The 16,737-nt window shown below is 36.6% G+C and overlaps 1 protein-coding gene across 10 annotated transcripts in view; it reads left to right on the forward strand.

The window, feature by feature from the left end:
- The window catches only part of PSD3 (pleckstrin and Sec7 domain containing 3), a 577,886-nt gene that overhangs the window by 299,255 nt on the left and 261,894 nt on the right, over positions 1–16,737 (forward strand). Inside the window, exon 1 of one of the 10 annotated variants that reach the window (XM_055334852.1) lies at positions 2,674–2,852. The exons of the other annotated variants lie outside the window; for them this stretch is intronic. Within the exon in view, the coding sequence (XP_055190827.1) occupies positions 2,814–2,852 (39 nt within the window). The 5' untranslated portion in view covers positions 2,674–2,813. Of the gene's footprint in view, positions 1–2,673; positions 2,853–16,737 lie in introns of those variants that run through there. 10 annotated transcript variants of the gene reach the window in all.

The raw sequence follows: 16,737 nt of genomic DNA on the forward strand, positions 1-16,737 counted from the left end.
TCTTGACTTGGAAAATGAAGAAATGAATGGCTCTAGCTGATTATTCTAGCCTATGAAAGGTTATTATGAGGGTGGATATGTCCAGCTTTTTGTCTTCATGGGATCTAACCCAAAAGGCATAAATTGTAGATTTTAGCCAGAAATAAGTAGTTCTAGTAATTTTCATCAAAATGATTAAATTCTGAAGGAGAGCACCAAAATGATGTAATCTCTAGGCTTATAGTTTAAAATAGATAGTTATCAATTGCTTTTTGACCCCTAGGTAGTGGTGTGGCCCACTATGATAGCAAAAGCCATTTATATTTATATACAGTATGGATAGAATATACTTATAAATATACCTGTAAATAACTACACATTTTTTAAGAATATGCTTGCTTCATATTTGGAATATGACATCAATTTTTTTGTGATTAAAAGGTTTGTGTTTCTTTTTTTGATTTTGATTTGTTTGTTTGTGTTTCATACTTTCTTCAGTACTTATAATATTCTGAAGTTCTTTATGGTGCTAGGACTCTATGCTTGACCACTCTGATCTGTACAGGTCTGTGTGGAAGATTTGAGTACATCTGTTTTTTGTAGTTTTAGACTGTACTGGGTTTCTAAAAGGATCACAGGGTGGACTAGGATGAAATCTCAAAAATAAGTATATTCCAGGAATATAGGAAGACTATTTCTAGAAACTGGAATAAAAGGTAAAATGCTCTTCTGTTCTTTTGCATTTGTAATTCCTTTTTAATATCTTCCCTATAAGAGGACTCTCAAATTTGAATCACTAAAGCTTTCGAAAGAAAAAAAGTGAAAATGTTGAAAGCATATTTTCCTCATTTGACTCTTGGTAATGGTTTTACACTCTTTTCTCCTGGTTTTGTTAAACAATTTTGTTCAAATATACAACTGGTAGTTGACCTACTATTTTAAAATAATTTAGATTTCATTTACATTTCACTTTTACTTCAGGACTCCACCTCTTTTTTCTTCTGTTTGCAGTAGTTACTGTTTCATCCATGGTAACTGGATGGCAGAGAATGTTTCTTTTACGATAAAATTAGATGCAGTGCATCAAAGCCCATATTATTATATTGCAGTCTCTGGGAAGCTTAACATAGATAAAGGAGGGCATCCCCAAATGCAGTGTGCTTGTAGATAAGGTACTGGTGGATAATCTTAGCACAGACTGGGTTATACAATATTACATTTTAAAGATACTGACTGGTATGTATAGCTAGGGCCAACATACAAATGTAGAGTCTATACATGAATAGCACAGCTGGGATGTCAAGAGTTTCCCACTTTTTCTTAAATACTTTGATTTTTTAAATTCTAGAATTTTAATATGAGATAAAATTGGCTAGCTGTAGTGGGCACTGCTCATGTGAGCCAGTGCTTTGAAGGTAGAATCATGATAGTAACAAGTCTAGGAAAGAGCAATAGATTTTTGGAGTCACATCATCTTGGGTGTAGTTCTGACCCTGCCACTTAACTGGCCTTGTGACTTTGGGCAAATTATTGCAGTTTTCTGGAGATCCTTTCCCTTAACTGTAAAATGGAGACAACATTAAATCCCCTTGAACAGTTGTTACAAGGATTAAATTAGATCTTGTGTATCAAAATGTTTATCACATCTTCTGGCTCATAACTATTACCTCCACCCTACCCCACTTGTTCTAATCTACCTCTTGCTCAGTGCTTTGTTTTCCAATATTTAAAAACAGAAAATATTACCTAAGTCAAATTTTAAAAATAAGAAAAAATTTAAAAATATATATTACTTAAGTCCCTTTTATAGATTTGGGCCTGAAGATTTTTACAGGCTTTCTTTTTTCTTTTCATTCTTTCATTCATTGTTGACTGTGTACCAGAACATTTTCTGGAGGATCATATAAACTCTTAGGAAGGCACCCAAGCTCACACTCAGGAGAATGTTAGAAGACACTGGGAGAAGTCTGAAGGGGAGCTAAAAGGTTTGAGAGCGTTAACATTGGCTCTATAGAGGAGGTTGAGGCAATGTTTTTTTGTTTTTTTGTTGTTTTTTTGTTTTTTTCTTTTGTTTTGGTTGAGGCAATGTTTAAGCAAAATTAGGAGGAACAGAAGACAAAGTGACAGGGATAGAGGGAATAATTTGCTCATTTGGATATGGGGATGAGTGAGAGAGAGGATTTCTGAATGTCTGGTGGTGTCATTTCACTGAGATTAGGAATTCAAAGGCAAGAACTGGAGGTAGTCTTAAAAGGTTATCTAGTCTGATATCCCTGAAATTTTAGATGAGAAAACTGGAACTATTAAGGGTAGGCTCAAAGAGGAATTGGGATTTATTCAAGGTCACTCAGACACTCTCCCTGATTTATTAGGAGTGCAGTAATTTGATTGCTGAAAGAGGCCATAAAAAATGGGACTAAAGGTTTTATTATGTGTTTTACTTGAGAATTTTACGCATGAAACACCAAGGCATTTCTGTCTTTGTAGGAAGAGGAGGTCACTGCAAGCTGTCAGAATCGAGGAGGAGTAGTGAAGTGGGGGAAAAAAAAAAAGGATGGAGCTGAGGTCAGATTCTGAGGAGTGAGTAGGTTGGCAACACCCATTGCTAGTAAAAGGAGTGTGTGAGTGACCCAGGGTGAGTCAACACAGCAGAAGCAGTCAGCCTGGAGCCAGCGTCAGTGACCTGTTCAGCAGGCCAGGTAGGGATCAGAGCTGAGGGCAGAAGACAAGGAAGCAAGGCCATGTTATATGAATATGGAGTTGGTGCAGAGCAGTAAGGTGGGACGCTGTTGTGAGGTGGCCGAGGACCTCTCCCACAGGCTGGCCTGCCAACCATGCTCTTGAGGGTTTTGCTGACTTCTGACATCTTGCAGGTTTGTTACTCTGAGCTTTTTCATGAAGAAGAAAGTTACCAAGCAGTCTTTTATCCCAGATTTGATGTTATATTATTTGTGGTATTCTTTTGAAAAGACCCTATGTTCTAAAAATAGCTAATAGCGTTTGCCTGCAGCTCGGATCATGATCTGGGGTCCTGGGTTCAACCCCATTGGGCCGCCTGCTCCAGTGAGGAGCCTGCTTCACCCTCTGCCTCTGCTGCTCCACATGCTTGTGTTCTTCCTCTGTCAAGTAAATAAGTATAATCTTTAAATAAATAAATAAAAATAGCTAATAGTGTTAATTTCATCTAGTCTCATATAATCTTAAAAAATTGGTTTTTATTTTTTGCTACTAAAAAAGATAAGTTAGAAATCTGTGACCATGTTTATTAGTAAGTAAAAGGTAGAGTGTATTAATAAAATGGACTTATCCTATTACTATTAGACATGAAAAATGGAAGTTTAAAAAATTAATTTTGGAGTACATAATGCTGTTCTTCACTTCCAATCCTATAATAAAACACAGATGTTTTAGGAAATTTTATGGTTCACCATAGAGTTCAAATAAATGTATTTATATTTGATGTTTTCCAGGTTTGCCCAGCCCTCTGTTTCTTTAAATACTGATGGTATTTCAACAGTGAGCCTAAAACTAATAATTAAGCATAGGAACACCCATTTTTTTTCCTTATATATCCTAGTCTTCTTTCTTGCACAAAGATTTGTTTATTGCCTAAAATCTATTTCTGCTGGGAGAATCATCTGTTTCCTTGTTACCGATTATAGCTGAGCATAGTTTTCAATCTAAATGAGTTTTTCAGTTGCTTAATATTTTCTTTCTTAAGGATATTTATTGCTAAATTCTTATCCATTTGAATTTTTTCTGCTTTTCCATATGTGTCTTCCAAAATGATTTTTTAACGTTGAACTTATTACTAACTAAATCACAAAATAAAAATCAACCTTTAGTCCGAGTTGTCCTGAACAATCTGTGACACTTAGATGCCACAGGTTCTTAAAAGGAAAAGAAAATCATTCTTAGGGGTTTGTCTTATAAATATATTAAGACAATTTTAGAGAAAAGAATGACTAGAATTTCTTATAGAGCAATTTTTTTTGGAGAGAGGAGGTAGTCGGAAAGCTTAACTTTGTCTGCTTTTTAGCAATCTAAGAAGACCATTTCTGGAACATAATCAGTGAATTAAAGGTGTAATCAATCCTTCCACCCATGTGATGTTTATATTTCTTTCATGCAGCCATTGTTCTGGTAACTAGTATGGGTCTTCATTTTGGTGCTAAGAAAAAGGTGCCAGTTTGGCATTCAGACCTATTCATGTTGTGATTTAACCTATATCCAATAATGAGTAGAATTTTCAAAATTTAATGTGCAGTATGTACCGTAGACCCCTTTATAAGATGATTACTAGGTGGATTCAAATGTACCATTCAAATGGTGGATTGTGTCCCTAGAAAAAGCAGCTACATATAGTAAACCATATTGGTCCTGACAATATGGATGTTATTTAGTCATAAGTCATTAGGGTTAGAAGTCACTCCTGACATGATTCTGATGAACGCTCTCTGTGGACAAATGAGAAAATGGGTTTCAGGGAAATAGTGACTTATTCAAGGTCCTAGTCAGTATGGTTCGGCAAAGACAGAATAGAGAGGAGTAAAAGCTAATTTTCTTTCTCACTGCCATGGTTTTCCCACCTATGAAGATGCCTCTGATTTTGAAATGACATATGTAAAACTGGTTAGTGGAAAATCATGATAATAGTTTGTGATACAGATGCCAAGGTCTAGAATTAACACTCAGTTCTGTTTTTTGCCAGGGTCCCATGTCAGGGATCACATTTCATGATTCCTACTACATTGTCCTTCTCCCAGTCTTACACCAAAAGACTTCTAAGATCAAACAAAGAAAACATGGCAAGCAGAATTCCTGGGTTCAAAGGATAGTTGTATCAGTTTCTGAGTTCCGTCTAATTTTCTTTCTAATCTTTCTTGTTGAACTAAGGCACTGTTTCTCAACTGTGGCTATGTTAGCATGATTTGGGAGAATTATAAACACAACACAAAGCAAACAAAATAGTGCCAGCCTTTACCCTGAGAAAGCTTTGATTTTAAGTGATCCTGGATGGAATTAGTGTTGTTTTTATGGCTCTTGAGGTGATTCCAATGGAGAACTAAGCCAGCAGACCTGATGACTTTGAAGGTTCTTTCAAGTTCTAATATTCTGCAATTCTCAGAGTTTTAAAAAAAATGTCATCTAGTCCAACTTCTCACTTAGCAAAATCATCCGTTAGTATTTGAAAAGTGGGATCTTATTTTTATGTTAACACGTTGAAAGAATACCCATTACCATCAGAAATTTAAGATTCTTAAAAATTTTTTTCTGATAAGCAACTTTGGAGAAACAGATAATAACTTTAATTCCTTATTTGATGACTTTTCTAATATTTGAAGATTACTTTTATGATTCTGCAAAGTTGCCTCTTAAAGCAGAATACCCATCTCTGTTGATGGGACAATATGTCCATATCCTGACATCCTGGATGGCTGTCATCTCTGTGAAGTGTGTTCCCAGAAATGAACACAATCCCTTGATGAGGATGGTGTTCAGGAGGGAGCCTAGGTGGTTTTGGTGATTGTCATCCTTCAGAGGATTGTCATCCTCTGAAACTCTTACTGAGCATAGGGTTAATGAAACACCCTAGTTTCAGTAAATAATTAATTATTTACTGACACTCACTGGTTTACAAATATATTCACTAATAAATACCATAGATTATGTAATCCCTAGTATTTTTGCATTCTAATGTACCAGGGATGGTTCTTTTGTTTAAGTATATTAACACATTTGATTATTGGAATAACCCTATTAGGTAGATACCATTATTATCTTCATTTTATAGATAAAAAGAAGAAACAAGCCAAGAAGCATGACAGGTAGGTATCTTGCTTCTGATTTTTATAATGGGTGGCAGAGCTAGAGTAAGAATACTATAAAACCTCCTACTGCAGAACCTGTAACCCTTCAGCCTTTCAGTAGAGGTCTCCTCATCTGTAATGTAAGAATCTTGATTTCTAAGTACTAAGCTCCAAATTCTTATGATTCTATGTAAATTAATACTAATATATTGATACTAATCAACATAACAGTATATGCAAAGATTTCTGAAGCCAAGAGTTTTTCATTTATTTTATTATAAATCACATATACATTGCCTAAATTTGCACAAAAAATTAATCTTTTTATTTTATAGTAATACAGACATGCATACATGCATAAACATGTAAAATAAACTCTGTTCATTCATCCATCATCTAAAAGTCTAGGGAGAATCTGGCCTAAATCCTGTTATATTTCATTTCATAGAATTCTAGATCTCTAGAGTTTTAAGCATTGTGACTCATGATTTGAATTATCCTTAGTTTGTAATTGTGAAAATTGGAAATTAAAGGAGTTATATGGAGAGCATGAGGTTTATGCTTTATACCTAAATAGGTAAACTAAATTATAGGAGATGTGCTCAGATTTGTTATAATTACATGCTGCTTTAAGAAACTTCAAGTACTTCAGAAACTACTTTCCATAAAAACAATTTATATGCTAATTATGTTATTTTTATTTATTCTTTAAAGTAGATTTTTTTTTAAAGATTTTATTTATTTATTCATGATAGACATAGAGAGAGAGAGAGGCAGAAACACAGGCAGACAGAGAAACAGGCTCCATGCCGGGAGCCCAATGCAGGACTCGATCCCGGGTCTCCAGGACCGTGCCCTGGGCCAAAGGCAGGCGCTAAATCGCTGAGCCACCCAGGGATCCCTTTAAAGTAGATTTTTAATGAATTCTGCTAGATAATCTTTGTTCAATTTGCCAAGTAAATTTTCTAAAACACAATTTTATTATCTAGATGAGTGTTTCTTCAATTAACTCACAGAAAATTTCAACTGTATCATTGAAAAATCATTTCAAGAACACTTGTTGATACCTAGTAATCCTTTGTGTTCTCACAGTTTCACCAGCCTGAGAAATTTCTATTGATTCTAACTTTTTTGAATATTATTTCTTAGTCCTTATCTGATTCATTCTGAAAGCTCAGTCTTTCTGTGTAAAGCTTACATATTCAAGGTTGCCAGTAAAAACCACGCCACTGGGGAATGGAAACATTTCAGAGAAAAATTGACCTTATAGAATTTAGTCTTCATCTGCTTACTTTAGCAGATATGTTTGTATGACTGGTGACAGAATATAAAGTACAAAAAACTGCAAATAAAACATTTCTGCTCCCTTTGAATCTTAACCTACTTGGTAGTAGGTCTCCTTGTGCTCATTTGCAGTCCATGCACCAGCTCAGTATATTTTTCTGAACTAGTATTGTGAGCCTCTCAGACATCAGTTTGATTGTTTATGCTAAGGCCTTTGGTGGTCTTGTGAATATGTGCCAGTATTGCCCTCTAAATTATTGGCTTTAGGATTATGTGGAAAAGCAGTCTTTGATGTGAAGATCTAAGTTTCCCTTTAACAGAATTTTAAGTTGTCATCTCAGATGAGGACTATTGCTTTTGTCATACAGAAAAGCTTTGTAGTGACGCTGCTATTCTTTGGAAGCTTTGATTTCAGCTTTAGAAAGAATGATTTAACACCTTATAAAACGTCAGAATGAGAAATTGTGATCTTCCTTTCTTTTTGTTGACTTTGATATTTACAGTCATGGACTCATAGACTTAAATGGAAGTGAAGTGGGGCTTGAAGACACTCTGGCCCAGTCACGTCATATATAGGTGACACTACCTGGCACTATGCCTCTGTTCCTTTGATGTCTCTCCATGCCACAAAGAGCTCCATGAGGGCAGGGACTTGATCTGCATTGTTCACTGTTAGGTCTCCAGTGCTCCAATAGGTGAAGAGCCTAAGACTTAGGGAGGGAAAAAAGACTTACCCAAGATTGTCCTTCCAGAAGTTGCAAAATATGACCTAGAAGCTTTAACTCCTGACTACAAACTTTGTGCCTTTTTTATGATTAAAAAAATAGACTTTACTTAATTATTCAGGGGACTTAATCTGTATAAAAAGGCAGAATCATACACAGTTTACATTTATTCGATACTAATTTTCAGGCATAAAAACTACTTATTTCATTGAGCCCATAGAGTAAAACTCATTGAGTGTATTTTTATCCATATGTTTATAGGTGAAGAAACTTGGACTTTTAAAGATTAATTGACCAGGAGTTCTATACAGAGTCAGAAAGCCAGGATTCAAATCCATTTTTACCACTTCCCAAGTTTAGTGATCTTTCTACTTTTGCCTTTTATGTGGGGCCAGTGTTTGCCAGAATAAAGAATGATCCAGGCCCAAAATAACAGTACCTGAAATTACTTAGCCTTTTATGTCGCAGACGTTACACCTGTAAAGTTTGTTAAGTGAGTGCTGGCTTTTCCTACAGGTCTCTGTTTAAAAGATAAGAAAAGAAGCATCACTTCCCAATTTTGGTCTTATATGATTTGCAGGCTTCAGAGGTTTCCTAGTAAATTACAGATAGCATCTGCCTTGGGCTCAGACCATGATTCCGGGGTCCTGGGATCAAGGTTCAGGTCCTGATCCTGGTGTCCTAGGATCCAGCCCTACACACTGTGCTCTCTGCTCAGCGGGGAGTCTGCTTCTCCCTCTCCCTCTGACCCTCCCCCCTGCTTGTGCTCTCACTAGCTCTCTCTCTGTCTCTCCAATGAATAAATTTTAAAAATCTTAAAAAAAAGAAACAAATTATGGACACACTTGAGATGATATGGTATTTACTTAGTTGGAAACTAACATCTATGGCTGGCAGAAAAAGATTGCCTTTTATTGTTTTTATTCTGGAAAATGGAGAGGAACAATGACAAACTGGGAAATGAGTGGAAGCATATTTGTCCACATTCTTTGCAAATGATAAACCTCTAACCCAATGAAATTTTGTCTAAGCTCAATTGGACTAGTTTCTTGGGACTCAGGACAATCTCATTACATCTCCACTTTGGTATATAAACCCATCTATCAACCACTTTTTGGGAAAAGTCCTGCATGAGTAATACCATTGTTTCCTCTACATGGAGACTGGAGATTTCAAGAGGGGATGGTATTCCACAGCATTGCACGCTGGTGCAGGAAAGAGGCAGCTGCTATCACTTTTATTTTTCAACTGTGGATATTCCAATATTTATTTCTTCTAAAAAGATGTTAGAAACGTTGATGTCTTATAATCATGACCCTAAGAAGTAGAACTTTTTTGAAAAGAACTTTCCATTTTTTCCCCTAAGAATTTGTATATTCTTTACCTGGTACTAAATTCTGGTATCTTTTTGTTTACAATATACGTTTAGCTAAAGTACTAAGAGACTGAGGGACAGTTTATAACTTCACTCTTATGTTCTCTATTTCTACATGTAATAAGAAATTCTAATTAAATGTTACAATCAAGGTTGCTCTCTGTGAAGACTAGACTGTGTCCTGCATCTTCCACTTTGTTCTTGTCTTCATCGGCTGAAGAGTCAAGGCTAGGAAATAGGGTGTATTGGCAAGAAAAGACACTTTATTTTGGCCATTTTTAATTTTTTCTCTTGATTTCCTTTGTGTTATAGTGGTTTCCAGTAGTGGGGCTTATGACAGATTGTTTGCAAAGATAGTCACCTGTACTTCTTCACATCCTGTTCTGCACATGCTCTTCCATCCATCTTTCCCCTCCCCTTGAAGTCTGGGCTGGCCCTAGTGGGACAGAAGTGGCAGAAGGGATGCTGTGAGAGTTCTAGGCATTAGAAGGAACAGTTTCTTAGCCACTGTGTAAGAAAGGAAGCCCAAGCTATCCTGCTGGAGAAGGGAAGCATTTGTAATAGGAACTTCAAAACTCTGCTTCCTGTAGGAAGTACCACTTCCAGACATAAGAGTGAGGTACCTTGGATCCTCCAGCACCAGGTAAGCCCAGCTAACACACATGGGGGCAGAGATAGGCAGTCTCCTGTGAGCTCTGCCTCAAACTCACATCCACAGAATCATGAGCAAATAAAACAGTAGATGTTATATGCCACTGGCTTTGGGGGTAGCTTGTTGCAGAGCAAGAGATAATCAAAACAGGATTTTTATTTCTTCCAAATCTTTCCTCTTTTCTCATAGCTGGTTACTGATCATCTAAGTACATCCATGAACTAATAATATTCCTGAGGGTTCCGCTAATTGATCAGTTACAAACAGACTTTGTTTGTTGTGGTAAAAATGTATTGACATTATTTTAATAGCTCTTCTCATTTTGTTCTTTGCCAGCTTTTTATTTGTCTTCACTTAGAGCAGATTCTGTGTCTCCTGAAATGCCCCTAAGAGGTCATTTCTATGGAGCACACAGAGACCGATTTCTCATAGTGTGTGGACGACAAAATATTAGTCTTGTCTTTCAAAAGAAAAGTAATGAAACAAAAACGATAACCTATTTTCTCTAAAGAGTATTTCTGCTACCCCAGTATTTCTGCTACTACATATTCACCTCTCAAACTCCAAAGTAACTGAACATTGTGCTCATTGGTGGACAAAGAACAAAACAGAAGGATCTGGGATAAAAAATCAAGCAAAGACCAAGATAGTCCAGGGAGAGTTTACAACATATATTGCTTATTCAAATTGTAAGTATTCCCAGAAAACTTAGAAAGTAATTATTTAGTTTTACTTTACATTTTCTGGAAGGATCTGAAACCATTTTTAAGAATATGACTTTTAATTTCCTGAGTAGAATGACTGCTTATTCTGAGGTCCTAGTGTCAGCTTCTATAAGCAATTTCCTTTGAAAACTCAGGGTAGTATTTTTCTCATTTTGTTGTCAGTTTTTTATACTTCAATTAAAGATTTGTCATTTTTTCTGTTGTCTTTGGGTCTAGCAATTTCTTTATTCAAACTCTCCCAAACAGTTGACTAAAAAGACTTACTAGAATCACGTTTGATCAGGCAGTAAAGTTTGACTATCTAATGGATAGAAGAGGCTGGGTTTAGAGGATCTAAGTTGCCTTTATTAATAGAAAAATCATATCAGACCCACCTTAATGATTTATTTACGGTTTCACTTACTTCCAGTCATTATTTATGGGGTAACATGATTCTATGAGCAGTAGTCCATAGTTAGAATAAATGTTTTGCTGTTTGATGAGAGGATTCTTTGAGGTGAAGGGGAGGAGACAATTTTCTAGAAAAGGCTGAGGGGAATGATTTTTAGGACTAAATTCTCTTTCCTTCATTTTATTTAAAAATATTTTCGACCTTACCTAGGTATGTGTTAATTTTTGCTTGGTTACCATCTTTCCAACCCTAACGTGCTATTATATACTCTTAACAACCTCTAAGGCCCTGGTTCCGACTGGACATTTGGCGATGTGTGGGGACATTTTTGGGTTTTACAACTGGAGGTGGATGGATGCTACTCATATTTAATGCACAGAGACCAGAAATGCCTCTGAACATTGTGCAGTGCATGATATCAGGCACACAGGAGGTGATGATTAAATGAGTATTAAATGGATGGTTGAGAGGTCAGTGAGTGTAACAATAGTCTGTCATCCTTCTCTTGCCTCAAAGATACTGAGCATAGGCTTTGTTAAAGATCACATGGTCTTCTTGTTAATCTGCATAGATAAAAGGGTTTTGCATTTCCTACACACAATAGAGATGAAAGATAAATAAGTTTTTAGTTATAATGTGGGGGTGGGTATATGTATGCATGCACACATGTGTGCTTATATTAGAGAATACTTGCCACTTACCAACTAGAGATCAAGAGATTAAGGTATTAACAGATGAGAATTAATGACAAGGTTGATCACACCATGGGACCTTCATCCTTATAATGTCAGGTCCTCATTTTGTTGTCTTAGGGTTGTGGAATACATGTGATTTTTTAGAGCTGTTCCAAAGTAACATTCCCTGTTAGGAAAATCTTAAATGAAGTGGTAGTTGGGAATAACATAGCATACCAGTTGTAATTAGAACACTTTATTTCTTCCTTTTGAAAGTCAAGAACTAGTATGGCATATGATGCCCCTATTTTAGAAAAGGGGCAGCTTTTTTGTTTTGTGATGCTCTCTTTTCTAGTCTCCATGGAATTCTGGCTTCTCTATTTTAATGAAAGAGGAAATAAATGAATGTGATAGAGTTTTTACTGGATGGTAACATTGTTTAATGCAGTGGGGCAATATTATTTTTAAAAATTGATTTAATAAATAACTTCTTCAGAAGGAAGGCTTAGCAGGGGATTTGTTTCCCTCTCTTGTATAGTAGGCCAGAACAGAGATATGAGGTTTTTCCCCCAGAATAGCATTTATATTTTTTCATAGTGTCCTCATTTCATTCATTGCTCAGAGTGATTGATGGCTGTTTTGAGGAAGAACAATGTTTAAAGGTAATATATAAGACAGGCGCTGGGTAGTTCTTAATGCACAGTTACTAAAAATTGTCCACTTAAAATCCATACCTTTTCTAATTCATACTTGGAAAACTGCATCTTTTTTGTCTTGGGAGCTGTGAATTCTGTTTATCCCTTTTATCTTTGTTGCACACTTCTTTAATGTAATAGCATGTTCCCAGGAATACTATATGAGTCTAGATTTAGCCCTCTGTCTTGAATTTCGGATGACAGTCCCAAACAAGATACCACATTTGAACAGAACTTGGTATTGAATATGGACTAATGTGGTGGATTAAAGAAATCTCATAAATTCAAAGCAAGAAATAAAATGGAAAGCAGAACCAGTTTGAACTGTTTCCTTAGCTCACTGCTTAAACTTTTACATATTCCTGGTAATTATGAGAATTTATAGGATTATGGATCCTGAGAGGAGTCCAGTTCAGAAATCTCTGCTGACTAGCAAAGGAAGTTCAGAGTCCCAAATGGGTGAGGGGAATTAGAGACTTAAAGTTCTTATAGTTGATGAAATCTACATATAAAATTGCACCTGGGTGGCTCAGCTGTTGAGTGTCTGCCTTTGGCTCAGGTCGTGATCCTGGGGTCCTGGGATCAAGTCCCATGGGAGGGAGATGCTTCTCCCTCTTCCTATGTCTCTGCCTCTTCTCCGTATCTCTCATGAATAAATAAATAAAATCTTTTCAAAGTGGACCCTAAACTTCATGGTCAACTAATATTCGATAAAGGAGGAAAGACTATCCATTGGAAGAAAGACAGTCTCTTCAATAAATGGTGCTGGGAAAATTGAACATCCACATGCAGAAGAATGAAACTAGACCACTCTCTTGCACCATACACAAAGATAAACTCAAAATGGATGAAAGATCTAAATGTGAGACATGATTCCATCAAAATCCTAGAGAAGAACACAGGCAACACCGTTTTTGAACTTGGCCACAGTAACTTCTTGCAAGATACATCCATGAAGGCAAAAGACACAAAAGCAAAAATGAACTATTGGGACTTCACCAAGATAAGAAGCTTTTGCACAGCAAAGGATACAGTCAACAAAGCTAAAAGACAACCTACAGGATGGGAGAAGATATTTGCAAATGACATATCAGATAAAGGGCTAGTTTCCAAGATCTATAAAGAACTTATTCAACTCAATACCAAAGAAACAAACAATCCAATCATGAAATGGGCAAAAGACATGAAGAGAAATCTCACAGAGGAAGACATAGACATGGCCAACACGCACATGAGAAAATGCTCCGCATCACTTGCCATCAGGGAAATACAAATCAAAACCACAATGAGATCCCACCTCACACCAGTGAGAATGGGGAAAATTAACAAGGCAGGAAACCACAAATGTTGGAGAGGATGCGGAGAAAAGGAAACCCTCTTACACTGTTGGTGGGAATGTGAACTGGTGCAGCCACTCTGGAAAACTGTGGGAGGTTCCTCAAAGAGTTAAAAATAGACCTGCCTTACAACCCAGCAATTGCACTGTTGGGGATTTACCCCAAAGATACAGATGCAATGAAACGCCGGGACACCTGCACCCCGATGTTTCTAGCAGCCATGTCCACAATAGCCAAACTGTGGAAGGAGCCTCGGTGTCCATCGAAAGATGAATGGATAAAGAAGATGTGGTTTATGTATACAATGGAATATTATTCAGCCATTAGAAATGACAAATACCCACCATTTGCTTCAACGTGGATGGAACTGGAGGGTATTATGCTGCGTGAAGTAAGTCAATCGGAGAAGGACAAACATTATATGTTCTCATTCATTTGGGGAATATAAATAATAGTGAAAGGGAATATAAGGGAAGGGAGAAGAAATGTATGGGAAATATCAGAAAGGGAGACAGAACATAAAGACTCCTAACTCTGGGAAACGAACTAGGGGTGGTGGAAGGGGAGGAGGGTGGGGGGTGGGGGTGAGTGGGTGACGGGCACTGAGGGGGGCACTTGACGGGATGAGCACTGGGTGTTATTCTATATGTTGGTAAATTGAACACCAATAAAAAATAAATTTATTATAATACAATAAAGTAGCTTATTAGTTCAATTACTACATTTTAAAATTACTCTTTGTTTCAATGGGAAAGGGGCTAGAAGAATACAAATTTTCCATCAGTTTTTTCAACAGTGCATTTCTTGAGCAGGCATTTCAGAATATAGAGAAAATGTAAGATCACAAGAATCTTATTCTGTGGGGTCTTTTTTTAAGATTTTATTTATTTATTCATGAGGACACAGAGAGAGAAGCAGGCTCCATGCAGGGAGCCCAAATGTGGGACTCGATCCTGGAACTCCTTTGAGCTCTGAACTCTAGACCTATTGAACTTCTTTCAACTCCTGAACACTTTCTACTCTCTCTTGCTTCTAGGTCTTCATTCATTCATGCCATTCCCTCTGCCTCAAATACATCTCAATTTTTTTTTTCCTAACTCATACTCATCCTTCAGGTCTTCCTTTATATGTCCCTTCTCTGAGAAGCCTTCCCTGTTGTTGACTTCCAAGTTAAGTGCGCTTTCTGTTTCATCCATAGCACCTGGGTTTTAATTGACTTTAATGTTTACACTAGACTATAAATTTGGAGAAGACAAAGACCATGTCTATTGTATTCATTGATGTATCACCAGTGCCTGACACAGAGCTTAATGCATAGCTGGTTCTCAACTACTTGCTGAATACTTGAGATGAGTATCTAAGTGCTAAGTTGTATGAAATGAAAAAACACTGAAGATAGAAGTGATTTGAAAAAATGGGAATTTGACCTGAATTATAAACTCCTTCATGGGGAAAGTTTGGCATCTTTTTTCTCCTACTTCTCTTTTTCTCTCCCTTCTGTTTTTCTATTATTCTTATAACAACTCATTCATTCATCCAGCAGATATTTTTTGATGTCTTAATATGTTTCAGCATTATTCTAGGTGCTGAAGATATAAAAGAGGAGTGGAGTTCATATTCTGATGTACTAAATGGATAAAAATGAGTTAAACTGGAGTATAGAAATTAGCTTGGTGCTAGTAAGGCAATAAGGAGGACCAGCTTGATGAATAAGGTACGTTGCAAGTTGGACTTTGAATGGCTCCCCTTAAGAGCATAATTTAACTTTGGAAAGTAGGTGTATATTGGAGAAGTATATATAGCTTTTGAGTAAAGGAGACTTTTAGTCTGTAATTAGTATGCTGCAACTGAAAGTAAAAAGTCCAACTTAGACAAGATTGTCAAAATAGGGGTAATGATACCCACCTTGGAATAGGGTAGTAGCAGAGAGGTAAAGATTGTTAGAAGAGACATTGTCTTTGTGTGTGTGGTGTGTGTAAGAGTGCACATGTGTATGGGGGGAGTGTTGGACTTCTTTTTATTTTATTTATTTATTTATTTTAAAGATTTTATTTATTTATTCATGAGAGACACAGAGAGAAAAGCAGAGACACAGGCAGAGGGAGAAACAGGCTCCATGCAGAGACCCCGATGCAGGACTCAATCCTGGGACTCCAGGATCACACCCTGTGCTTAAGGCAGATGCTTGGCCAGTGAGCCACTCAGGGGTCCCTGGACTTGTTTTTAATTCAGCAATTTAGTTTCTAAAGAAAATGTCCTAGATGATGGACTGTCTGGATAAAGGAAATAAAGGAGAGAAATAAATTAAGACTATACATTTAAGAGCCTGGAAAGCAAGAAACACCAGGGCAATTAAGATATTTTGCCTAAGTTGAATCAGATTTCATCAGACTTAGGTTCACTCAATTGATGCTCATTAAGCTCTCACTCTTTATCATTCTCGTGTATGTGTAGTCCTACAGCTACACAAGACCAATGAGGCCTGTGCTGTCATACAGTTTACATTTTAATGGATACCCAAATGAGAGGATGGAATTGTGGATCAGAGTTTGGCAATCTTCTGTAACAAATATGAGTTGAAGCCATGGGATGTCTAGGTAGCAGATAATCTTATAGTTTACTTAAGTTTTTATATCTAGGGTTTGCTATAATAATGCAATAATTGTAAACAGTTATATGGCAATTGATATGAAAATAAAAAAGATAAGAGAAAATCAGGGAATTACTGTGAATCTTTTATCTAGCTATACTCCATTTCCATATGTGGAAGAAGTACGGAAATAAAGACATTTCCTTGTCTTTAAATTCTGAACTGTCATTTTATTAAAGTTCAGTAACTTAATGTCTCTCTTTGCTTATTACTTGGCAGTATCTCCCTAGCTCATCGATGTCAATTTAGGCTTGTCTCCAACAAATGCATGAAAGAAATAGGGACCAGTAATTCATATGATTTTTAAATAGATTTATTAGCACATGAGTGCCTTTCTGGGTTTAGGGAAGTGAAATAAGGAGAGACCCATGGTCATAGCTTCTCTTGTCTTTTCTTCTTTCTTTCAATAATGTCCCTGAACTGTGAGGTTAGTATCTTGG

This window comes from Nyctereutes procyonoides, unplaced genomic scaffold, assembly GCF_905146905.1.
Source record: "Nyctereutes procyonoides isolate TBG_1078 unplaced genomic scaffold, NYPRO_anot_genome, whole genome shotgun sequence".
In the NCBI taxonomy this organism is placed as follows: Eukaryota; Metazoa; Chordata; class Mammalia; order Carnivora; family Canidae; genus Nyctereutes; species Nyctereutes procyonoides.